This window comes from Ranitomeya variabilis, chromosome 6 (assembly GCF_051348905.1).
Source record: "Ranitomeya variabilis isolate aRanVar5 chromosome 6, aRanVar5.hap1, whole genome shotgun sequence".
NCBI lineage: Eukaryota > Metazoa > Chordata > Amphibia > Anura > Dendrobatidae > Ranitomeya > Ranitomeya variabilis.
In genome coordinates this window covers 231,512,759-231,539,619 of record NC_135237.1, presented here as the reverse complement: position 1 = coordinate 231,539,619, position 26,861 = coordinate 231,512,759, and the positions used below count along the sequence as shown (strand labels likewise).

The 26,861-nt window shown below is 44.8% G+C and overlaps 1 protein-coding gene across 7 annotated transcripts in view; it reads right to left on the bottom strand.

Moving 5' to 3' along the window:
* Positions 1–26,861, bottom strand: part of ERP44 (endoplasmic reticulum protein 44) — a 367,040-nt gene that overhangs the window by 60,187 nt on the left and 279,992 nt on the right. For all 7 annotated transcript variants that reach the window (XM_077269495.1, XM_077269490.1, XM_077269493.1 and 4 more), the window contains one exon: positions 19,629–19,740. In XM_077269495.1, coding sequence (XP_077125610.1) covers positions 19,629–19,740 — 112 coding nt within the window. The remainder of the gene's footprint in view (positions 1–19,628; positions 19,741–26,861) is intronic.

Genomic DNA, 26,861 nt, shown 5'->3' with positions numbered 1-26,861 from the left:
CAAAGTGCCACGTATCACGTATTTCAGTGCCACGTATTTAAGTGACACGTATCACGTATAAGTGCCACGTGTCACGTATTTAATTGCCACATATTTAAGTGCCACGTATCAAGATTTTCCATGGAGAACAGACACATCCAGAGATATGTCAGCTCTCCACGGCTGCAGCAACACACTGACAGGAGCCATAGTTCCTGTCGGTGTGTCACTGCGCATGCGCGAGCGAGTTTACCGGCGGTCATTGACCCCGGCACTCTCGCTTAACGGCAGTGCTGCGTGGGAAAGTTCAACGCAGCTGTACTGCTGTTAACCGAGACGCCGGAGTCATTGAACTCCGGAACAGTACGCGATACACTGCTAGGAGCTTCGCTCCTGGCAGTGTATCGCCGGAGAGCAGCCGATCGGCGTGGGACACTCGTTTTATGGATTCTGCGGACAGGGAGTATGAATTTGGTTTATTATTTTTGGATTTTTTCCTGGAGGATCGAGGGCTTCGCCTACAAGTGTGCTGTTGGTGAGTATATACTCTGTGTTATATGTTGTATGTACTGTGTGTCATGTATGTGTATTGTGTGTAGGTGTTTTGTGTAACTTTACAATTGTGCTAAGTCGCCGGACACAGGGACAACTCTCCCATCCTAATACCGGATGGGAGTAGTAGTCCCATACGGCGACTTAGCACAATGGTGGCACTAGCGTCGCATGGGGACACACACACGCACACACACGCGCACACACACACACACAGAAGGACTCCATGCTGCTTCACTGGGGGGCGGGGGCTTCCCTCTTCCTGTCCGACGTCACGTCCGGTCCTGGGTGTCAACCCCTCCGTACAAAGACGCCGACACCCAGGACAAAGGTGCTGTGTGTGGAAGGTAATATGGGGCCCTAGGGGGATACGCAGACACGCCGCTGCGTAAAGAATTGACATGTCAATTCTTTTTACGCCGGCGTGTTTGCAGACAAAAGCGCCGCGTTTTTTTGCGGTGTGTCTGAACGGCAAAGTGAATTTCTCATTCACTTTGCCGGCAGACGAAAATGACATTGCGCATTTTTGAAAAGCGCCCGCAAAATAGCGCTCAAAAATGCGCTATGTCTGAAAGTAGCCTAAGGCTTCTTTCACACTTGCGTCGGTACGGGGCGGTCGCAATGCGTCGGCCCGATGTACCGACGCACGTTGTGAAAATTGTGCACAACGTGGGCAGCGGATGCAGTTTTTCAACGCATCCGCTGCCCAGTCTATGTCCTGGGGAGGAGGGGGCAGAGTTACGGCCACGCATCCGCGGAAATGTTTAGGTACATCAGGGGGTCTCCAAACACGACAGCCAATTTTGCGCTAAAAAAGTCAAATGGTACTCCCTCCCTTCTGAGCTCTGCCGTGCGCCCAAACAGTGGTTTACCCCCACATATGGGGCATCAGCGTACTCGGGATAAATTGGACAACAACTTTTGGGGTCCAATTTCTCCTGTTACCCTTGTGAAAATAAAAACTTGGGGGCTAAAAATCTTTTTTGTTGGAAAAAAATATATTTTTTTATTTTCACTACTCTGCATTATAAATTTCTGTGAAGCACTTGAGCTTTCAAAGTTCTCACCACATATCTAGATAAGTTCCTTAGGGGGTCTAGTTTCCAAAATTTGGTCACTTGTGGGGGTTTCTACTGTTTAGGTACATTAGGGGTCTGCAAACGCAACATAACGCCCGCAGACAATTCTATCAAAGTCTGCATTGCAAAATGGCGCTCCTTCCCTTCCGAGCTCTGCCGTGCGCCCAAACAGTGGTTTACCCCCACATATGGGGTACCAGCATACTCAGGACAAATTGGACAACAACTGTTGGGGTCCAATTTCTCTTGTTACCCTTGTGAAAATAAAAATTTGGGGGCTAAAAAAATCTTTTTTGTGGGAAAAAAAATATTTTTTATTTTCACTACTCTGCATTATAAACTTCTGTGAAGCACTTGGGCATTCAAAGTTCTCACCACATATCTAGATAAGTTCCTTGGGGGGTCTATTTTCCAAAATGGGGTCACTTGTTGGGGGTTTCTACTGTTTAGGTACATTAGGGGTCTGCAAAGGCAACATAACGCCCGCAGACAATTCTATCAAAGTCTGCATTCCAAAATGGCACTCCTTCCCTTCCGAGCTCTGCCGTGCGCCCAAACAGTGGTTTACCCCCACATATGGGGTACCAGCATACTCAGGACAAATTGGACAACAACTGTTGGGGTCCAATTTCTCTTGTTACCCTTGTGAAAATAAAAACTTGGGGGCTAAAAAATCTTTATTGTTAAAAAATATATATTTTTTATTTTCACGACTCTGCATTATAAACTTCTGTGATGCACTTGGGCATTCAAAGTTCTCACTAAACATCTAGATAAGTTCCATGGGGGGTCTAGTTTCCAAAATGGGGTCACTTTTGGGGGGTTTCTGCTGTTTAGGCACATCAGGGGCTCTCCAAACGTGACATGGCGTCCGATCTCAATTCCAGTCAATTTTGCATTGAAAAGTCAAATGGCGCTCCTTTGCTTCCGAGCTCAGCCATGCGCCCAAACAGTGGTTTACCCCCACATATGGGGTGTCGGCGTACTCAAGACAAATTGTACAACAGCTTCTGGGGTCCATTTTCTCCTGTTACCCTTGGTAAAATAAAAATTTGGAGGCAAAAAGATCATTTTTGTAGAAAAAATGCGATTTTTTTATTTTCACGGCTCTACGTTATAAACTTCTGTGAAGCACCTGGGGGTTTAAAGTGCTCACCACACATCTAGATAAGTTCCTTAAGGGGTCTAGTTTCCAAAATGGTGTCATATGTGGGGGGTCTCTACTGTTTAGGCACATCAGCGGCTCTCCAAACGTGACATGGCGTCCGATCTCAATTCCAGCCAATTCTACATTGAAAAAGTAAAACGACACTCCTTCTCTTCCAAGCTCTGCGGTGCGCCCAAACAGTGGTTTACCCCCATATATGGGGTATCGACGTACTCAGGAGAAATTGCAAAACAACTTTTGTGGTCTAATTTCTCCTGTTACCCTTGTGAAAATAAAAATTTGGGGGCAAAAAGATCATTTTTGTAGAAAAAATGAGATTTTTTATTTTCACGGCTCTACGTTATAAACTTCTGTGAAGCACTTGGGGGTTCAAAGTGCTCACCACACATCTAGATAAGTTCCTTGGGGGGTCTAGTTTCCAAAATGGTATCACTTGTGGGGGGTTTCCACTGTTTAGGCACATCAGGGACTCTCCAAACGCGACATGGCATCCGATCTCAATTCCAGCCAATTCTGCATTGAAAAAGTCAAACGGTGCTCCTTCACGTCCAAGCTCTGCGGTGCGCCCAAACAGTGGTTTACCCCCATATATGGGGTATCGACGTACTCAGGAGAAATTGCACAACAACTTTTGTGGTCTAATTTCTCCCGTTACCCTTGTGAAAATAAAAATTTGGGGGCAAAAAGATCATTTTTGTAGAAAAAATGAGATTTTTTATTTTCACGGCTCTACGTTATAAACTTCTGTGAAGCACTTGGGGGTTCAAAGTGCTCACCACACATCTAGATAAGTTCCTTGGGGGGTCTAGTTTCCAAAATGGTATCACTTGTGGGGGGTTTCCACTGTTTAGGCACATCAGGGACTCTCCAAACGCGACATGGCATCCGATCTCAATTCCAGCCAATTCTGCATTGAAAAAGTCAAACGGTGCTCCTTCACTTCCAAGCTCTGCGGTGCGCCCAAACAGTGGTTTACCTCCACATATGGGGTATCGACGTACTCAGGAGAAATTGCACAACAACTTTTGTGGTCTAATTTCTCCTGTTACCCTTGTGAAAATAAGAATTTGTGGGCGAAAAAATCATTTTTGTGAAAACAAATGCGATTTTTTATTTTCACGGCTCTACGTTATAAACTTCTGTGAAGCACTTGGGGGTTCAAAGTGCTCACCACACATCTAGATAAGTTCCTTGGGGGGTCTAGTTTCCAAAATGGTGTCACTTGTGGGGGGTTTCCACTGTTTAGGCACATTAGGGGCTCTCCAAACGCGACATGGCGTCCGATCTCAATTCCAGCCAATTCTGCATTGAAACAGTCAAACGGTGCTCCTTCACTTCCAAGCTCTGCGGTGCGCCCAAACAGTGGTTTACCTCCACATATGGGGTATCGGCGTACTCAGGAAAAATTGCACAACAAAATTTGTGGTTAAATTTCTGTTTTTACACTTGTGAAAATTAAAAAAAATGGTTCTGAAGTAAAATGTTTGCAAAAAAAAGTAAAATGTTAATTTTTTTCTTCCACATTGTTTTAGTTCCTGTGAAGTACGTAAAGGGTTAATAAACTTCTTGAATGTGGTTTTGAGCAGCTTGAGGGGTGCAGTTTTTAGAATGGTGTCACACTTGGTTATTTTCTATCATATAGACCCCTCAAAATCACTTCAAAGGTGATGTGGTCCCTAAAAAAAACATGGTGTTGTAAAAATAAGAAATTGCTGGTCAACTTTTAACCCTTATAACTCCCTAACAAAAAAAAAAATTGTTTCCAAAATTGTGCTGATGTAAAGTAGACATGTGAGAAATGTTATTTATTAACTATTTTTTGTGACATATCTCTCTGATTTAAGGGCATAAAAATACAAAGTTTGAAAATTGCAAAATTTTAAAAATTTTCGCCATATTTCCATTTTTTTCATAAATAATCGCAAGTAATATCGAAGAAATGTTACCACTAACTTGAAGTACAACATGTCACGAAAAAACAATCTCAGAATCAGCGGGATCCGATAAAGCGTTCCAGAGTTATAACCTCATAAAGTGACACTGGTCAGAATTGTAAAAATTGGCTCGGTCATTAAGTACCAAATTGGCTCTGTCACTAAGGGGTTAAAGCAGTCAGATGAGTCAAAGGATGAGTAAGGGTACCGTCACACAGTGCCATTTTCATCGCTACGACGGCACGATTCGTGACGTCGCAGCGTCGTATGATTATCGCTCCAGCGTCGTAGACTGCGGTCACACTTTGCAATCATGGCGCTGGAGCAATGCCGAAGTCCCAGGGTAACCAGGGTAAACATCGGGTTACTAAGCGCAGGGCCGCGCTTAGTAACCCGATGTTTACCCTGGTTACCATCGTAAATGTAAAAAAAACAAACACTACATACTTACATTCCGGTGTCTGTCCCCCGGCGTTCTGCTTCTCTGCACTGTGTAAGCACCATAGCCGGAAAGCAGAGCGGTGACGTCACCGCTGTGCTCGCTTTCCGGCCGGAAGGCGCTCACAGTGCAGAGAAGCTGAGACGCCGGAGGACAGACACCGGAATGTGAGTATGTACTGTTTGTTTTTTTTACGTTTACGCTGGTAACCAGGGTAAACATCGGGTTACTAAGCGCGGCCCTGCGCTTAGTTACCCGATGTTTACCCTGGTTACAAGCGAACGCATCGCTGGATCGGTGTCACACACAACGATCCAGCGATGTCAGCGGGTGATCAAGCGACGAAAGAAAGTTCCAAACGATCTGCTACGACGTACGATTCTCAGCGTGATGTCTGATCGCAGTAGCGTGTCAGACACAACGATATCGTAACGATATCGCTAGAACGTCAAGAATCGTGCCGTCGTAGCGATGAAAATGGCACTGTGTGACGGTACCCTTAGGCTACTTTCACACTAGCGTCGCTTGCTGTACGTCGCAATGCGTCGTTTTGGAGAAAAAATGCATCCTGCAAAGTTGCCCGCAGGATGCGTTTTTTCTCCTTAGGCTTGCATTAGCAACGCACTGCCACACGTCTAATCCATCGTGCGACAGATGCGTCGTGTTTTGGCGGACCGTCGACACAAAAAAGTTACATGTAACTTTTTTTGTGTGTCATATCCGCCATTTCCATCCACGCATGCGCGGCCGGAACTCCGCCCCCTCCTCCACGGATATTACAATGGGGCAGCGGATGCGTTGAAAAACTGCATCCGCTGCCCCATTGTGCTTTTATTTCACAGTATGCCTCGGTACGTCGGCCCGACGCACTGCGACGGGCCCGTACCGACGCTAGTGTGAAAGTAGCCTAAGTAGAACAATCAAGATTAGAAATGTTTGTAGTAATTTGGGGCAGTTTTGAGGTCAGGCTCTGCCACCCCGGGCGCAAGACTCTAAAAGGGAGAGGAGGGGTGTGTAGGTATGACAGCTACTGAGGGCTGCCAAGGGGTAAGGGAGGGTCTATTTATCCAAGGGTGCCAAGTTGATAGGAAATTGCTATGTGAGCGAGACTCCCAACTTGACAGCTCTTCCATTCTGTAGATGTCTTGAACTTTAGTTACCCACTCAGCAATTGTGGGGGGAGAGGGTTGTCTCCAATGAATGGAGATTAGGTGCTTAGCAGCCGCTAACAAAAGGGGTAGTAGGTTATGTTTCTTGGGCTTAAACTCTCTAGTAGGTAGTGATAGAAGAACTTCTTGAGGGGTAAGGTTCCATTTAGTTAATCCTAATTGGCGAAGGGAACTATCAATTCCTGACCAGTATGCAGAAATAGCCGGGCATGTCCAAAAGATGTGAGTCAGTGTTCCAACCGAACCAGAGCCTCTCCAACATAGAGGAGAGGAAACCAAACCCACACGGAACAGTGTGTCCGGAGTTCTGTACCAGCGTGAATTAATTTTAAAGGCATTTTCCTGTAAAAGAATACACCGTGAGAAGCCATGGGAGTTGCCTAAGATTTGACTAGTCTCCTGAGGAGATAAAGACAGATTTAATTCCGATTCCCATGAGGATAAATAAAGTGGCTTAAATTGAGAAGGATTGAGAGGATTGACCAGATTAACATACAACTTAGAGACGAGTTTAGGGGGAATAGACCGGAGACCTACTAAAAATTCCAACCATAGCCAGTCAGAACCATGTTTGTATCTCGACCTAAATTTGGAGATAATAAAACGTATATGAATTTTCTGTAAAAGGTCTCGAGGTTGTTTCCTGGCGTCTTTTGGCGAGTCTTCTGTGCAGGGGACCTGGTTAGAGAGAAGGTGTGAGATTGGCAGATTCGGTAAAAAATCCCAGAGTCCATAAACGTCAACATAATTCGGGTCAGTCAGCCAAGGAATGACTCTTAGTGGGATGTGGTCTAAAAAATAACAATGAGGTAATATATTAGGAACTAAAGAATGTCTAATAGATAAAGTGTTATAAGTTATGGCGTCGATCGAGTGAGTAGCTGAGGTACAGGAAGACCAAAGAAAAATCTCAGCCATGTTACCCATCAGACAATTCAAAATTTAGAGCTTTCTGATCAGGGTTGGACTTGACCATGCGTAGCCAACGGGAAAGGTGGATGGCCTGGTAATATTTCTTGACGTCAGAGAGACCGAGTCCCCCTTTATTTTTTGGTAAAAATAAAATTTTCGGAGGTAGTCTGGCTTTTTTGTTTTTCCATATGAATTTTGAAACTAATTTGTTCACAAAATTGTGTTTTATAACATGGATCTGGCAACTGGCAACCCAGTAGTCAGCATTAAGCCTAATCATTACTATTCGGGGATGATGTTGCAGATAGTGCAGCAAGAAGGTACTCATATTGGGCTCTACCATGAGGTCCGAGACCATGCTGTGTTGGTGGCTAGGTAACAATAAAGCTCGTTTCCTCCATACCCTCCCGTCAGCCCCAAACAACAGAGAAGGGAGGATTATCCTCCTTATCCGACAGTTGCTTCCTCCTCTATTTGGTCCTCGAATCTTGCAACTTCGATAACAGTTTGCCTGTTACCACCAGCCCCCCTCGATCGCAGTACTTCACCCTCCCTTGCCACCCACCTGTGTGACGACAAACTTTAACTTCGAGACAATGTTATTCCTTCCTCAGCCTCCTCTGCTTCCTCCTCTTCTGGCTTCTGGGACCAAAATCTCCTCCCACAGGCTATTCAAAGTCTGCTCCAGCATATAAATGTCGACCGGAATAGTGATGCTGATGACAATGTCGTCAGCGCTGACCATCTTAGTAGCCATTTTGAAACTGAAGAAGGGTGCAGAGGTCCTTAATCTGTGCCCACTTGCCAGCTCCGTATTGCATTGACCCAGGCTATACTCATGACATACTGCGTCAGGGCTCGTTGCTGCTGCCACAGTCGCTGCAACATGTGCAGAGTGGAACTCCATCATGTCGGCACATCGCATATTAACCTGTTATCTGGCATGGACAAAGACCTCTGTATCGATGCAAGTTGATGAGCAGAAGGGTGCGAACGGCGGAAATGAGCACACAGCTTACGTGCTTTCTGGAGTAGGTCTCCCAGGCCAGGATAGTTGGTGAGAAAACACTGCACCACCAGGTTGAGGACGTGAGCCATGCAAGCAGTGGGGGAAGTGTTTAATGTAGAGGTTTGTCCTGCAAGCCTTGGGGATTCCAACACTTGTGGAGCAGCGCTTGTTCCCACAGCCACCAGAGTCATCCAGTGTCAAGTCAGCGTGATGCAACGCCCTTGGCCATGCTTACTCGTCGAAGTGTCTGAGGTGAAATGCACCCTAGCAAACATAGATTTTGTCAAGGAATGGGTGACGTTGACTGCTACATGCTAGTATAGCACAGGAACAGCTTTCTTGAAAAATAATGGCGACTGGGTAATTGGTACTGGGGGACTGCGACGGCCATAAGCTTTTGGAAACAGTCAGTATCCACCAGGTGAATAGGAAGCATTTCTGTGGCCAATAAATTCGAGATGGTGGAGTTCAACCTCTTAGCTTTGTCATGCGTAGGAGGAAAAAAATATTTTCCGTGACCACCATTGAGGAACCGTGGGCTGGCTGCTGTGATGCGAGAGGGTAGAGTATGGTGAAGCGGACAAACTGCTGGACTGTAAGATAGGTGCAGGCGGAGATGTTAGTGTGGATTGAGAAACCTCTGGTGTGATTGGTCAAAAACAATAGGCATGTCCGCTTCTGTTACAGCTGAAGGCTGCCTCTCATTCAGTGTGACTCAATCGGGTACCGAACGTGAGGTTCTACGGTGAAAGACCTGCATCTCAAAAGTTGGCACAGTAACAGGAGAAAGAAGCAGCGGCAATTGATTGGGCGGCTGATGGTGGTTGATGTCCGCTGGTCAGCATTTTTGCACAGTGGGATTACCACACTAAAGCATGTTGATTGTGCATGTGAAGGTTCATACATGAGTAGTCAAATTATTGCAGTTTTTACCTCGATTCAGTTTTTTTTTGCAAAGTTGGGAGATTACGTGAATTGGCTCATCTTTTGCAGTTTCAAAAAAAGGCCCAGGCTACGCAACCCTTGCTACCCCTGTAAGCTGCAGACCCACAGATGCTGCTGGTCAGAGGCACAGTTAGGGCTGAGGAAGCATCATTCGTTGTGGCTGCATCACTGCGTGTCTGCGAAGGACAGCACAACGTATCCTCCTCCTCAGATGACCTACTCAGCTGTATGCCTCCATGTTCACGCCAACTGGGATCTAACACCTCATCACCATCCTCTGTGTTATCACATTCCTAGCCATTGGAGTCACTCTCCTCCTCTTCTTGCCCTGACAGCACAGTACAGTCCACATGAGCCTCAGATATCTGACATCAGGATCACCTCCCCCCAGGGATTAACGTCTGATGACGAGGGTCAGGATGCTGTTGGGAACGTAGTTCTTCCTGCCACAGATCCAAGCAAAAAAAAAATTGGGGGCATCGGTGCAGATTTCCTCATCTTGACTCTGCTAAGCTTTTGAGTACACTTCTGATGAACATGGCATACAATGTGTGAACAGCTCTTCAGAATCACCCATCTGTGGTTCCATACAGTCAGTTGAACGTTTAGATAGTTGGGACGTGGGGGGAAGCAAGGGGAATTTTGGTGCCACATCTGTGGACTGTAGTGGGTGTGATGTGGAGGAAAAGGAGGAGAGGCCACTTGAAGCTGCACTTTCCATCCACTCGAGTACATGCTCTTTCTGGGCATCATCAACAAGGCGTACTGCTGTGCGGCTGCCAAAGAAAGGTAGTGGTGTAGCCTGTCCAGCAACATAAGTTGTCAATTCTCTTTGCATAGGATGTGACGTTGCTTCACTAGTGCTTTCACCAACATTACCACCAACCCCACATACACCTTGAACACCAAGCCTAATTCCCCTTCCACCACGGCCTCACTTTTTCCCAGTCATGTTGCTCAGATAGTGTGGTATTGCCACAGTATTAACACCCAAAAATTAGATTTTAAACTCTGCACCACCTCTGCAAACAGCTGATTTTCAGCAACAGTAAATTCAAAGTTGAAATATGGCGTGCTGTATCATGTTAGTCGTAGAAATTTTTATCTTTTTTTTTTCTACCTTGGAACAGGCCTCTATAACTCACTAGATGATACAAACTCTTTAAACTCAGGTTCCTTACTGTATGATGCTAGTAACAAATTCTTCTGTTTGTGGCCTCTGGATCAGGCCTCTACAGCTTAATTTCAACCCAAACAAATGACAAAGTGTGCTACAGTGGGTTGTCTAACGTTTTGCATCTGACAAATTATAATTTTCTTTTAACGTGCCTTAGGTCTGCAGACAGGTACCATCACTGCCACAAAATGACTATGTGGGATACAGCAGGCTGTTTCACATTTAGCACCTGGAAAAATGTATGTGCCTTAGATCTGCAGACAGTTTTATTTCACCACAGCACCAAATTACAAGGTGGGATAGAGCAGGCTGTTTAATATTTTTTCACTAGCTACATGGGAATTAGAATGCTATACTCGTGCATGGATCACAATAGAATTAGTCAAAAGATACACCGCACTCACGGATGGAATATATTGCAAAACATATAACAATTTATTCATGTACATACATATCAAAAGGTAACAGTGCAATCAATCAATAAAAGCGTATTTGACGTTTCGAACCCAACCGGGTCCTTACTCATATATCGCTTGTAATGATATGTAGTTTGTAAATTCAGGACCGTCTCAGCCGAGACAGAATATTGCAGCAGTTATGCTATAAACGCTGTGATGGGAATAATCCAGATGGAGGCTAGCTGTCGCTAGGTAAGAAAACCTGAAGGCAGAATGCTGAAGAGCGGTGCTCCCGCGCCTAGCATAGCTAGGCGCGGGAGCGCCGCTCTTCAGCATTCTGCCTTCAGGTTTTCTTACCTAGCGACAGCTAGCCTCCATCTGGATTATTCCCATCACAGCGTTTATAGCATAACTGCTGCAATATTCTGTCTCGGCTGAGACGGTCCTGAATTTACAAACTACATATCATTACAAGCGATATATGAGTAAGGACCCGGTTGGGTTCGAAACGTCAAATACGCTTTTATTGATTGATTGCACTGTTACCTTTTGATATGTATGTACATGAATAAATTGTTATATGTTTTGCAATATATTCCATCCGTGAGTGCGGTGTATCTTTTGACTAATATTATTGGGGACTTTATGTCCGTTACACCAGCACCCTCTTTAAAACAGAGTGCAGACTAATTTTCTATATACTGGATCACAATAGAAGCAGTGCACAACACATGCCCTACTGCATTTGTTTGTGTACCTCAGTATGACCCCCCCCCCCCAAAAAAAAAAAAAAAAAAATGAAAGGGAAGGTGCCGCAATTTTTTTTTTCACTAAAAATGATTGTTTATATAAAAAATTATTTTTAATACAAAAGTAAATTTTTAACTTTAATTATTTTTGCAGCCACTGGGCCCCGCCATTTTGCTTTGCATGAGTGTAAGAGTCCCAGCACGACACTTACACTCTGCAAATACAGCTGCTTTGTATTGAGCTGCCCCCCTGCTGTGATCTGGGCACGCCCCCTGGACTGTCCCGATCACAGCAGAGGGAGGAGATTGGCGCCATTGTTCTGGAGCCCACAGTGTATTTGTGAGCTCTATTTGAGAGCAGCGCTGTTATAGGAGGGGCAGCTCGATTTGTCAGCGGGCCTTCCCTGTCCTCTTCTATGCTGCCTGGTGCGCTGGCTGTAATCTCTAGAATCGCTAGAGGATGAAGTGCTGTGGTCTGATGTCCTTATCACGAGCTGCAGAGAGGTAACACAGAGACAGGGAAAGGGGGAGGGAAAGGCTCTCTGTGCTGCTCCAGCCCTGCCTCATACTGTAGCTACTGATCAGGACATTAGACCTGTGTGATACTGTCTGCTGAGCAGTGTATCTATTCCTATACTGTGTGATACTGTGCTGAGCTGAGCTGTGTATCTAATCCTATCCTGTGTGATACTGTCTGGTGAGCTGTGTATCTAATCCTATCCTGTGTGATACTCCTCTCCCCCCTGCATGTCTTTCCCCACTAATGTAAAAGGTATATGACGGCATTATATGAGAAGTATATGGCGGTATTGAGAGAGATCTATATGGCGATATTGAGAGAGATCTATATGGCGGTATTGAGAGAGATCTATATGGCGGAATTATGTGAGATGTATGTGGCGGTACTATGTGAGAAGTATATGGCGGTATTATGTGAGATGTATATGGCAGTAGTATATAAGTATATGGCGGTATTATGTGAGATCTATGTGGCGGTATTATGTGTGACCTATATGGTGATCTATATGGTGGTATTATGTGAGAACTATATGACGATATGTGTGATCTATTTCAGTGATTTTCAACCAGTGTGCCGCGACACATGGTCGGGTGTGCCGCGGGGAAAGTTCCCCAAACTATGGTGCCCCCTTTGTTTTGTTCCCCGGCGATGCGCAGTCACGGAATAACACATGAGCGAGCTTTGAATGCTCGCGCGACTTAATGACGTCACCAAGGCCGGCGCGTCATCCTGAGAGCGTAGAGACTCTCGCATTTGCCCGCCGCCAAGGTAATGCCCGCCTATAATGCTGTGTATAATCATTAAGTCAGCAACAGCTCATTAACCTCTTCCCGACCTTTGACGCCACGTAGGCGTCATGAAAGTCGGTGCCAATCCGACCCATGACGCCTATGTGGCGTCATGGAAAGATTGCGTCCCTGCAGATCGGGTGAAAGGGTTAACTCCAATTTCACCCGATCTGCAGGGACAGGGGGAGTGGTACTTCAGCCCAGGGGGGGTGGCTTCACCCCCCCGTGGCTACGATCGCTCTGATTGGCTGTTGAAAGTGAAACAGCCAATCAGAGCGACTTGTAATATTTCACCTACGAAAATGGTGAAATATTACAATCCAGCCATGGCCGATGCTGCAATAGCATCTGCCATGGCTGGAGACCCCGATCTGCCCCCCCCACCGCCACCGGTCGCCTCCCCAGTAGTCCTTTCTGCCCCGATCTCCTGTCCGCTCCCCTCCTCTCCGCTCCCCCGGTCCTCCTGTCCGCTCCCCCCCGGTCCTCGGATCCCCCCTCCCGTGTTCCGATCCCACCCCCCCATACTTCCATACTTACCTAGCTCCGATGTCCTTCCCGGTGTCCGGCCGTCTTCTCCATGGGCGCCGCCATCTTGGAAAATGGCGGGCGCTTGCGCAGCGCGCCCACCGAATCTGCCGGCCGGCAGATTCGTTCCTATACATTTTGGTCGCTGTGATAAGTTCTATCACAGCGATCAAAATAAAAAAAATAGTAAATAAACCCCCCCCTTTATCACCCCCATAGGTAGGGACAATAATAAAATACAGAAAATATATTTATTTTTGTTTTTCCATTAGGGTTAGGGGGTAATGTTAGGGTTGCACTTAGGGTTGCACTTAGGGTTAGGGTTGCACTTAGGGTTGCACTTAGGGCTAGGGTTGCACTTAGGGTTAGCGTTGCACTTAGGGTTAGGGTTGCACTTAGGGTTAGGGTTGCACTTAGGGTTAGGGTTGCACTTAGGGCTAGGGTTGCACTTAGGGCTAGGGTTGCACTTAGGGCTAGTGTTAGAATTAGGGTTAGAATTAGGGTTAGAATTAGGGTTGCAATTAGGGTTAGGGTTGGAATTAGGGTTAGAATTAGGCTATGTGCACACGGTGCGGATTTGGCTGCGGATCCGCAGCGGATTGGTCGCTGCGGATTCGTATCAGTTTTCCATCACGTTTACAGTACCACGTAAATCTATGGAAAACCAAATCCGCTGTGAACATGGTGCGGAAAATACAGTGCGGAAACGCTGCGTTGTATTTTCCGCAGCATGTCAATTCTTTGTGCGGATTCCGCAGCGTTTTACACCTGCTCCATAATAGGAATCCACAGTGCGTTTTACCTGCAGATTTTTCAAAAACTGCGGAAAAATCCACATACAAATCCGCAACGTGAGCACATAGCCTTAGGGTTAGGGTTGGAATTAGGGTTAAGACTAGGGTTAGGGGTGTGTTGGGGTTAGGGTTGTGGTTAGGGTTGGGATTAGGGTTAGGGGTGTGTTGGGGTTAGTGTTGGAGTTAGAATTGAGGGGTTTCCACTTTTTAGGCACATCAGGGGGTCTCCAAACGCGACACGGCGCCACCATTGATTCCAGCCAATCTTGCGTTGAAAAAGTCAAATGGCGCTCCTTCCCTTCCGAGTTCTGCCGTGCGCCCAAACAGTGGTTTACCCCCACATATGAGGTATCAGCGTACTCAGAACAAATTGGACAACAACTTTCGTGGTCCAGTTTCTCCTTTTACCCTTGGGAAAATACAAAAATTGTTGCTAAAAGATCGTTTTTGTCACTAAAAAGTTAAATGTTCATTTTTTCCTTCCATGTTGCTTCTGCTGCTGTGAAGCACCTGAAGGGTTAATAAACTTCTTGAATGTGGTTTTGAGCACCTTGAGGGGTGCAGTTTTTAGAATGGTGTCACTTTTGGGTATTTTCAGCCATATAGAACCCTCAAATTGACTTCAAATGTGAGGTGGTCCCTAAAAAAAATGGTTTTGTAAATTTTGTTGTAAAAATGAGAAATCACTGGTCAAATTTTAACCCTTATAACTTCCTAGCAAAAAAAAAATGTTGCTTCCAAAATTGTGCTGAAGTAAAGTAGACATGTGGGAAATGTTATTTATTAACTATTTTGTGTCACATAACTCTCTGGTTTAACAGAATAAAAATTCTAAATGTGAAAATTGCAAAATTTTCAAAATTTTCGCCAAATTTCCGTTTTTTTTACAAATAAACGCAGAAATTATCGACCGAAATTTACCACTAACATGAAGCCCAATATGTCACATAAAAAACAATCTCAGAAACGCTAGGATCCGTTGAAGCGTTCCTGAGTTATTACCTCATAAAGGGACACTGGTCAGAATTGCAAAAAATGGCCAGGTCATTAAGGTCAAAATAAGCTGGGTCATGAAGGGGTTAACAGTTAATCAGCTGTTGCTGACTATATGAGCTTTTGCCTGAGTATATGAACTGTTGGCAGAATACTCAGCATATGAGCTGGTACTTTTACAAAAACGATCTTTTAGCAACAATTTTTGTATTTTCCCAAGGGTAAAAGGAGAAACTGGACCACGAAAGTTGTTGTCCATTTTGTTCTGAGTACGCTGATACCTCATATGTGGGGGTAAACCACTGTTTGGGCGCACGGCAGAACTCGGAAGGGAAGGAGCGCTATTTAACTTTTTCAACGCAAGATTGGCTGGAATCAATGGTGGCGCCGTGTCGCGTTTGGAGACCCCCTGATGTGCCTAAAAAGTGGAAACCCCTCAATTCTAACTCCAACACTAACCCCAACACACCCCTAATCCCAACCCTAACCACAACCCTAACCCCAACACACCCCTAACCCTAGTCTTAACCCTAATTCCAACCCTAACCCTAAGGCTGTGCTCACGTTGCGGATTTGTGTGTGGATTTTTCCGCACAGTTTTTGAAAAATCTGCAGGTAAAACGCACTGCGCTTTACCTGCGGATTGACCGCGGATTTCCAGTGTTTTTTGTGTGGATTTCACCTGCGGATTCCTATTATAGAGCAGGTGTAAAACGCTGCGGAATCCGCACAAATAATTGACATGCTGCGGAAAATACAACGCAGCGTTTCCGCGCTGTATTTTCCGCACTATGTTCACAGCGGATTTGGTTTTCCATAGATTTACGTGGTACTGTAAAAGTGATGGAAAACTGATACGAATCCGCAGCGACCAATCCGCTGCGGATCCGCAGCCAAATCCGCACCGTGTGCACATAGCCTAATTCTAACCCTAATTCCAACCCTAACCCTAATTGCAACCCTAATTCTAACCCTAATTCTAACCCTAACCCTAATTCTAACCCTAACCCTAATTCTAACCCTAGCCCTAAGTGCAACCCTAAGTGCAACCCTAGCCCTAAGTGCAACCCTAACCCTAAGTGCAACCCTAAGTGCAACCCTAACCCTAAGTGCAACCCTAAGTGCAACCCTAAGTGCAACCCTAGCCCTAAGTGCAACCCTAACCCTAAGTGCAACCCTAAGTGCAACCCTAACCCTAAGTGCAACCCTAACCCTAAGTGCAACGCTAACCCTAAGTGCAACCCTAAGTGCAACCCTAGCCCTAAGTGCAACCCTAACCCTAACCCTACCCCTAACCCTAATGGAAAAACAAAAATAATTATATTTTCTGTATTTTATTATTGTCCCTACCTATGGGGGTGATAAAGGGGGGGGGTTTATTTACTATTTTTTTTATTTTGATCGCTGTGATAGAACTTATCACAGCGACCAAAATGTATAGGAACGAATCTGCCGGCCGACAGATTAGGCAGGCACACTACGCATGCGCCCGCCATTTTTCAAGATGGCGGCACCCATGGAGAAGACGGCCGGACACCGGGAGGGACATCGGAGCTAGGTAAGTATGGGGGGTGGGACCGGAACACGGGGGGGGGGATCGGAGGACCGGGGGAGTGGACAGGAGGACCGTGGGAGCGGACAGGAGGACCGGGGGAGGGGAGCGGACAGGAGATCGGGGCAGAAAGGACTACTGGGGAGGCGATCGGTGGCGGTGGGGGGGGGGGGCAGATCGGGGTCTCCAGCCATGGCAGATGCTATTGCAGCATCGGCCATGGCTGGATTGTAATATTTCACCATTTTCATAGGTGAAATATTACAAATCGCTCTGATTGGCAGTTTCACTTTCAACAGCCAATCAGAGCGATCGTAGCCACGGGGGGGTGAAGCCACCCCCCTGGGCTGAAGTACCACTCCCCCTGTCCCTGCAGATCAGGTGAAATTGGAGTTAACCCTTTCACCCGATCTGCAGGGACGCGATCTTTCCATGACGCCACATAGGCGTCATGGGTCGGATTGGCACCGACTTTCATGACGCCTACGTGGCGTCAAAGGTCGGGAAGGGGTTAATGAGCTGTTGCTGACTTAATGATTATACACAGCATTATAGGCGGGCATTACCTTGGCGGCGGGCAAATGCGAGAGTCTCTCCGCTCTCAGGATGACGCGCTGGCCTCGGTGACGTCATTAAGTCACGCGAGCGTTCAAAGCTCGCGCATGTGTTATTCCGTGACTGCGCATCGCCGGGGAACAAAACAAAGGGGGCACCATAGTTTGGGGAACTTTCCCCGCGGCACACCGACCATTACACTGGTTGAAAATCACTGTACTAGTGCATGCAGCACTATAAAAGTGCACAACACACTTACTTGTAGGACATGTGCCCTGCCGGCTTTGTCTGACAACCTCTATAATGACACAAAAAAAAAAAATTCTGGAAGATAAATTTTACAGCCACACTGGACACCATCTACCTACTACACTATCTGACTGCTATACAACCGCCTAACGAACTAGCTGAAATTTGGATGCAAAACTCGGCAGTGGCAGGAGCAGCCTCTCTGCGCTGTATTGGTGTCAAAATGGAGCTAAAACAACATATTTCGCTATTTATATGGAGAGGGACATGTGATTTCAGCAGCGAATGACACAAGCTGTTGTGTCAGGACATTGTGGGTTTTTCCTGTGCCCTGACAGGCTAGCCACAATGTGCACACAAAGTTAGGGAAAAAAAAAGACTGCTGTGCTTACAAGAATGCTGCACCTCTGAGCTCTGCAACCCCCTCCCCTCATCATCCAAGTGCCAAACGCTCATGATTAGTGTTGAGCGATACCGTCCGATACTTGAAAGTATCGGTATCGGAAAGTATCGGCCGATACCGGCAAAGTATCGGATCCAATCCGATACCGATACCCGATACCAATACAAGTCAATGGGACTCATGTATCGGACGGTATCCCTGATGGTTCCCAGGGTCTGAAGGAGAGGAAACTCTCCTTCAGGCCCTGGGAACCATATAAATGTGTAAAAGAAAGAATTAAAATAAAAAATATCGCTATACTCACCTGTCCGACGCAGCCGGGACCTCAGCGAGGGAACCGGCAGCGTTGTTTGTTTAAAATTCGCGCTTTTACTTGGTTACGTGAATTCCCGGCTTGTGATTGGTCAGGGCGTCCATGTTGCCGGGACGCGGACCAATCACAGCAAGCCGTGACGAAATTACGTCACGGCTTGCTGTGATTGGTCCGCGTCCCGGCAACATGGCGCCGTGACCAATCATAAGCCGGGACGTCACTGGAGGCTGGACACGCGCGCTTTTTAAAAAGTGCGCAAGTCCAGCCTCCCGTGACGTCACGGCTTGTGATTGGTTAATGGCGTCCATGTTGCCGGGACGCGGACCAATCACAGCAAGCCGTGACGTAATTTCGTCACGGCTTACTGTGATTGGTCCGCGTCCCGGCAACATGGCGCCGTGACCAATCATAAGCCGGGACGTCACTGGAGGCTGGACACGCGCGCTTTTTAAAAAGTGCGCAAGTCCAGCCTCCCGTGACGTCACGGCTTGTGATTGGTTAATGGCGGCCATGTTGCCGGGACGCGGACCAATCACAGCAAGCCGTGACGTAATTTCGTCACGGCTTACTGTGATTGGTCCGCGTCCCGGCAACATGGCCGCCCTGACCAATCACAAGCCGGGAATTCACGTAACCAAGTAAAAGCGCAAATTTTAAACAAACAACGCTGCCGGTTCCCTCGCTGAGGTCCAGGCTGCGTCGGACAGGTGAGTATAGCGATATTTTTTATTTTAATTCTGTCTTTTACACATTTTTACATTAATGTTGTTTCGATACCGATATCCGATATCACAAAAATATCGGATCTCGGTATCGGAAATTCCGATACAGCAAGTATCGGCCGATACCCGATACTTGCAGCATCGGAATGCTCAACACTACTCATGATACACCACCATTACTGTTGCAGGAAATATTTTTGTGGCAACACAAACATTTTCAAGCACTTTTACCAAATTTTACAGATTTTATGCAGTTTTGCTCAGCTTTCCGATCACGGATCCGAATGTGCCATACTGGTGTGTAAACTAATAAGGTCTCAAAGCAATCCAATTGAGAAGGCACAATTAATCCTGAGACTGGACAAAAAAAAAAAACAACAAAAAACCACAACTGTGAAACTCCATTCAAGATATGACTAAGCAAGAATGGGTTTACATCAGTCAGGATTATGCTCAGAAACTTCCAGTGCGAATTGCATTATTGTAAAAAAATAAGGGTTCCCATTGTATGGAGTCTCTGCATAAACTTCATATATTTGTCAACAAAGGTTTAAAAATAAATATAATTCTACTTCAGTAACCATAGAAACGTGACTAAAAGATATAAATAAACAGCAACTCTGTGAAAACCAAAATTCAAGTCAGCCTCCAAAATTTTGGCAACGACTGGAATATCATAAATAAATATGGAAGTCAAAACCTACCTTTTTCAGTAATTAATTGACGAGCAACTTCTTGCTGGAACTTTTCTAAACTTTCCACATCATCTTTCATATGGAAAAGTATAAGGAAAGGAAGACCCTCCTCCGTCAGCTCCTAAAACACACGATTACATATTGAAGGTAACAGCTAATCATTTTGTTTTAACACTAACTTTCACAAAAAAGGAACACTTAGAAATCCTGCAAAGATGCAATAAAATCTAAACGATACATAAAGATGGAACACTGCGGAAGGTGGGGGGAGTATACAGACATTACAGCATTATAGCCTCACAGACATTACACATCACAGGATGACAGCTGACTTTTTTGTGAAGTAAGACATTTCACTGCTCGTTATTAACCATTTCACGACAGGGCCTGTTTTTTTCACCTTCCTGACCAGGACAATTTTTCAATTCTGATTGGTGTCACTTTATGAGGTCATTACTTTGGAACATTCAACAGATTGTTTTTGTGACACATTGTACTTCATGATGGTGGTAAATAAAGGTCAATATTTATTTCTGAAAAAATGTGCAATTTTCAAACTTAATTTTTATGCCCTTAAACCAGATATTTATTATTAGCATAAAGTTTTTTGTTAGGCAGTTAGAAGGGTTAAAAGTTTATCAGCAAAATACCGTTTATACCATTCCGCATGTGGTAAAATTCATAAGGCAGTTTTTTTCTTTGGGTCAGTACGATTACAACGATCCCTCATTTATATCTTTTATGTTTTGGCGCTTTTATACAATAAAAAATATTTTATACAAAAAATAATTGTTTTTTCATCCCTTTATTCTGAGAGCTATAACTTATTTTTCGCTGATGATGCTGTGTGGCGGCTCTTTTTGTGGGACAAGATGACATTTTCAGCGGTACTATGTTTATTTATATCCGTCTTTTTGATCGCGTGTTATTCCACTTTTTGTTCGGCAGTAATATGATAAAGCATTGTTTTTTGCCTTGTTTATTTTTTCTTTTTTACGGTGTTCACTGAAGGGGTTAACTAGTGGGACAGTTTTTTAGGTCGGGTCGATCCGGAAGCGGCAACACTAAATATGTGTAGTATGTGTTCCTTTAATTGTTTTTTATTTACATAAAGAAATTTATTGGAACAATTTTCTTTATTTAGGATTTTTTAAAAAAAATATATTTTTACACAGTATATATATATATATATATATATATATATATATATATATATATATATATATATATATATATATATATATATATATATTTTTTTTTTTACCTTTTTACATTGTCCCAGGGTAGGAGATCACTGTATAAAAGTCAGATCGCTGATCGGACACTTTGCACAGTACTGTGTCAGATCAGCGATCTGACAGGCAGTGAAGTAGGCTTCTCACGTCCTGCTCTCAGCACTGACTCAGAAGCCACCTCCCTGCAGGACCCCTGCATCCAGGGGTCTGAAGGCAGACCTCCCTGCCTGATGCTTCTCTATGCCACCGGAATGCTGCGATCTTGTTTGATCCCAGTGTTCCGGGGGTTAAAGAGCTGGGAGCGGTTCGTGACCGCTCCTGGCACTTAGTGCCGGGTATCAGCTGTGAGAATCAGCTGACACCCGGCCCTGATCTGATCAGCTTCGACGTACTATAGTGTCCATAGTCATAAGGGCCCAGCCCACATGGACGGGATAGTACGTCAGATGTCAGAAAGGGGATAAAATGAAGGAATCTCATTAAGGCTTTATAATGAGCTCAGGACAGAACATGATAGCTACAAATACAGGGGTACTGTGGACAGATATTGACAAGTACAGTAATTTCTACCAGGGATCAATAAAGTGTATTGTATCGTATCATTGTAGGAATGGAGAGTGTATTTTTTTTTTTTTAACTAAACATGGAGAGTAAGGCTACTTTCACACTGGCGTTTTCTGCAATACGTCGCAATGCGTCGTTTTGCCGAAAAAACGCATCCCGCAAAAGTGCTTGCAGGATGCGTTTTTTTTGCATTGACTTACATTAGCGACGCATTTGCGACGCATTGCCACATGTTGCAACCGTCGTGCGACGGTTGCGCCGTGTTGTGGCGGACCGTCGGGACCAAAAAACGTTACATGTAACGTTTTTTGCTCCCGACGGTCCGCTTTTTCCGACCGCGCATGCGCGGCCGGAACTCCGCCCCCACCTCCACGCACTTCACAATGGGGCAGCGGATGCGCTGGAAAAATGCATCCGCTGCACCCACTGTGCGGCGGAGACAATGCTAGCGTCGGGGACCTCGGCCCGACGCTAGTGTGAAAGAAGCCTTAGGCCCACTTTTATTTATTTATTTATTTATTTAATTTCAGGGGCATTTGTGAGGATGAATGAACATGAATTAAAGGATGTGGGTTTTTGGGAAATATATTGCCGGACATATATATTGGTTTGGTGGGCAATTAATTGTAGGACTTCTGGGGTAACAAATTTTGAAATATTCAAAAAAGGGGTGAAACTGGTGATTTCCAATTTTATTCCAGGGGATGCTGGAAAAGGGAAATTTGAGGGGAAAATGCATTGTCAGTATGAATATAGAGGGGGACTACGGAACTTGAAATATTTAAATATACCTAAAAAATATACTTTATTAGTAACCAATAAAATTAATGACAAACAACCACAGACCAACACCCCAAAAACCAAAAAGTACAAAAAACACAGGCTCCTAGTAAACCCCATTACTCCCTAGTCTACCCTTTTTAACAGCGGAGGTTGGCACCCTATCTTGTACGCAAATTGGCGCCCCCACTCACCGACGGCTCACCCTAGATATCCACTATTGAACCCTAAGGAAAAAAGAACAATCAACAACAATACCTCGGTTCAAGAAAAAAGCGTGCCGTACTAAAGAATGAAGGAAGGAAGGGAGACAAGAGATGATAATCACTAATATCGCCAGAAGCAGACAAATCTGTTTAGATAAAAAGGAGCCAAATAACCATACTAGTGGATATACACAACTCAAAAAATGGAGATCCAGATAATTGAATAGTAGGCTAGGGTCAATGTTATAACACAAAGGCCTAAACTAGCTAGCCCTTGCGAACCCTATTCCCTCTGTCCCTGCCTGTCAGCGGAGGTTGGCACCCTATAATACAACGCCCATGGCGCCCCCGCTCCCGTCGGCTGACCCTCACTCACCCTCCTTCCTGCCCCTCTCACTTAAAGAGAACTAGAGGTGGTGAGGGAACCACGTGAATGTAGGAAAGGAAAAAGAAAAGGGTGCAAAGGACAGTATACTATACAAGTTATATGTCCAATGGGAGAGACTTAAGGGCATGCACGGGGTATAACAGATGAAATCTAAATAACAATCAAAAAATGAGAGATTATGCCTCTCATCTAGTGCTCAACCTTCAAAAGTAGGCAATCATCTCACCTAAGATTTCAACAGGTATCTTAACGGGAAAAATTATGCAATACAAGCTGATACGTTACACTGGCATGGATGTAAAAAAAGAGACCTTATTGTAACAAAAAGTAAAATATCACACACAAAATTCTTTTAAAGTGAAATACCAATTATGTCTCTAAGAAAGACCCTCTATAGATATTACTTCAGGGTCATATAGCTACCAGCAAAGCGAGCAAAATGTTCCTCTCATGAACGGAGGATAGTTAAATATTACAACTTATCCCTATTGCACACATGTCAATGCTTCAGACTCTTGTCTCTATTGCACACATATGCTTCAGGGTCATATATCTCCTAGCAAAGCGAGCAAGATATCCCTCTAGTGAAGGGAGGATAGTTAGATAATACAGCTTGTCTCTATTGCACACATGTCAATGCTTCAATACTGCTTACTATATAGACTCCAGATAAGATATAATTTTTTGTCCTATAAATTTTCTTTGTATCTGGCGGGTATTTGTGTTACTGATGCAATAGAGTGCAATAGAGACTAACTGTAATATTTAATCATCCTCCGTTCATTAGAGGAATATCTTGCTCGCCTTGCTAGGAGCTATATGACCCTGAAACATATGTGTGCAAGAGAGACAAGATCTTGAAGCATTGACATGTTTGCTCCTTGCACCTTCGTGTATACCCGCCGCCCTTGAGGCATGTCCTCACCCCGCCAAGTGGGAGAATAAAAGGACTTTTAAACGCATCGTTTGGTGAGCGCCACTATTTCTTTTTCTCTATAAATTTTCATCATGGATTACTTTTTGGTTGAGCACCACAGTGCGAGATGAAACCACCACCGTTTTATGGTCACATAAGATATCTGCCTGTTTAGCATTTTGCTCACTATCCATCGGCCATCGCCTTACCTGGTGCCGCTCTACTACTTCTTTTTTTTGTTTTTACTATTGATGCTGCATAGGCTGCATCAATAGTAAAACGTTGATCACACTTACAGGGTTAATGGCACCATTATCGGACTGCGTTACACCGCGTTATGCCGCGGTGTAATGCAGTCCGTTTAACGGACTTCTGAAACGCTATGTCAGCACTGACTGGAGGGGAGTATGGAGGGGGCACTGAGACTGGAGGGGAGTATGGAGGGGGCACTGAGACTGGAGGGGAGTATGGAGGGGGCACTGACTGGAGGGGAGTAGGGAGGGGCCAATTCGCGGCCGGACTGTGGCTGTCGCTGATTGGTCGCGCCCAGCCGGCCGCGACCAGAGACGCAGGATTTTCGTGACAGAGAAACAGACAGACAAACAGACAGATGGAAGTGGACAATTATATAGATAGATAACGGCAACCAAGTGATCAGGGACTGAAAAAAACATTTGTGATCGTGTTCTCCAGGCTCTCAGCTACCCCAGGTAGCTGAAAGCTCAGATTATCTGACGCTGGTGGGCGCTATTCACTTATTTCTCAGAGGTGTTAAAAAGCAGTGCTGAAGAATAGAGATGAGCGAATTTGATCAGAAAATGATCGCCAAACAAATGCGGCACAAATATGGCATATTCGTATTCGTAATCGGAAACCCGAGTAAAATTTTATAAAACTGGTAAAAATCGGTAACATTCGGTAAAAGTGCGGGAAAATATTTGCATTGCCACGGCGTTTTTGTAAGCACAGCAGTCTTTTTTTTCCCTAACTTTGTATGCGCACATTGCAGCTACCCAATCAGGGCGCAGGAAACACCCACAATGTCCTGACACCACGGCTTGTGTCATTGGCTGCTGAAATCACGTCCCTCTCCATATAAATAGCGGACATGTTGTTTTAGCGCAATTTTGACACTAACAGCGCAGAGAGGCTCCTCCCGACGATGCCACTGTTACTAGCAAGATTTCAGCTATTTAGTTAGGCGGTTGCATAGCAGTCAGATAGTGTAGCTAGATCGTGTCTAGTGTGGCTGTAAAATTTACCTTCTGGAAGTTTTTTTTGTGGCCTTACTGAGGTTCTCACACAAAGTCGGCAGGGCACATGTCCTACAAGTGTGTTGTGCACTGCTTCTACAGTGCTGCGTGCATGAGTATAGCATTCTAAATTATATTATTTCAGTAGGTTAATGTGAAAAAAGCCTGCTGTATCCCACATTGTAGCTAGTTAGATAGGTGGTTGTATATCAGTCAGATATTGTAGGTAGCTAGTGTCCAGTGTGGCTGTTAAATTTACCTTCCAGCACTTTTTTTTTCTTTTTTGCCTATACTGAGGTGCACAAACAAATCCAGCATGGCACGTGTTGTACACTGCTTCTATTGTGATCCATGCACAAGTATAGCATTCTAATTCACACGTAGCTAGTGAAAAAATATTAAACAGCCTGCTGTATCCCACCTAGTAATTTAGTGCTGTGGTGAAATAAAACTGTCTGCAGACCTAAGGCAGATTAAAAAATATATATATTTTTTTTCTGTTGCTAAATGTGAAACAGCCTGCTGTATCCCATGTAGTCATTTTGTGGCAGTGATATAAACCTGTCTGCAGACCTAAGGAACATTAAAAATAATAATTTTTCAGTTGCTAAAAGTTAGACAACCCGCTAAATCACACTTTGTCATTTGTTTGGGTTGAAAGTAAGCTGTATAGGCCTGATCCAGAGGCCACAAACATATTCTTCTGTTTATTAACGTCATACAGTAAGGGACCTGACTTGAAAAATAGTTAATTTTCCACAGAATATCAATTCTTTTTACTTATCTGCAGCATTTCTGCACCCATTGACTTACAACACTGAATTAGTCACATCCGCAGCCAAACCGCAGGTGTAAAAAGGTTTGCGGATTTGCTGTCCAAAACGTTGCAGAAAGGGGCGTGGCTTCGGGCACTGCAGATGGCAGTCATGTGAGCGCTCAGCTCCTGTGATACTACCCACTGAAGCGACTTATAACTCGACACAGAGGTTTATTTTTCTTCATGTTTTTATAAAAAAATGTCCCTTATTAAATGGAATCATTTTGACACCAAGAACTTGAATTTTGGTTCAGTAATATTTACACTGTGTCCCTCTGAAGGGAGTGGAGCCAGAGCCTGAGGTGATTTACAGCCTGTGTCCAAAATGTATGCTGCTGAAGAATGAAAACTAGAGTGATGGTAGACTTCACAGAAGACTAAGAATACACCTGGTATTTATCCTGTCTCTGTCGGTACTGTTGTGCCTTTTAATCTGGGCTTTTCTGTTGTTGTGAGGAAAGACGCTGCTGTGGAGAGAACGGTGAGGCGCTGAAGTGGGAGGCGCCATAGTGCGGCATTAGACGCGCCCTGCCTCGGGGCTGACGCCATCTTTCTCAGCCTTCCATTCAAAGCCTCAGCAACAGAGAATACAGACAGCTCCTGAGAGACTACAGGTTGTGATAACAGTAAATTTGATTTACTCAGCAACTATTCAGTAACACTAAATGTGAATGCTGGATCTCTGTAATATAAGAGCAGGACCCCAGAGGAATAAATGACTCCTGGCTCTATCATTGACTTTCTCTTCCTATTCTTAATTGAAGCTACTGGGATTGTGTTTACCCGTTGTACCTAGAAAGGAACTGGAGTTTTCACAGCGGGGAAGCTACAGAGACTCACCAACTTGTGGAACTCAGATAATTCAGCACTAGACATTTAAAGACCCTGGTTATATTAGAAGAATTACAGGACAATATTGCAATTTAAAATATAGATCAAGCTTGTAGAGCTCCTTGATAACAGAATATTAAGAAGGTACCAGAATAAGCTACTCTCATATTGACATAGAGTGGGTAAGGTAATATAAGGTGCTCTCTTACTAAGTGCTGGTAGAAGACATTGAGTTCATTCTATTGTTGTTCT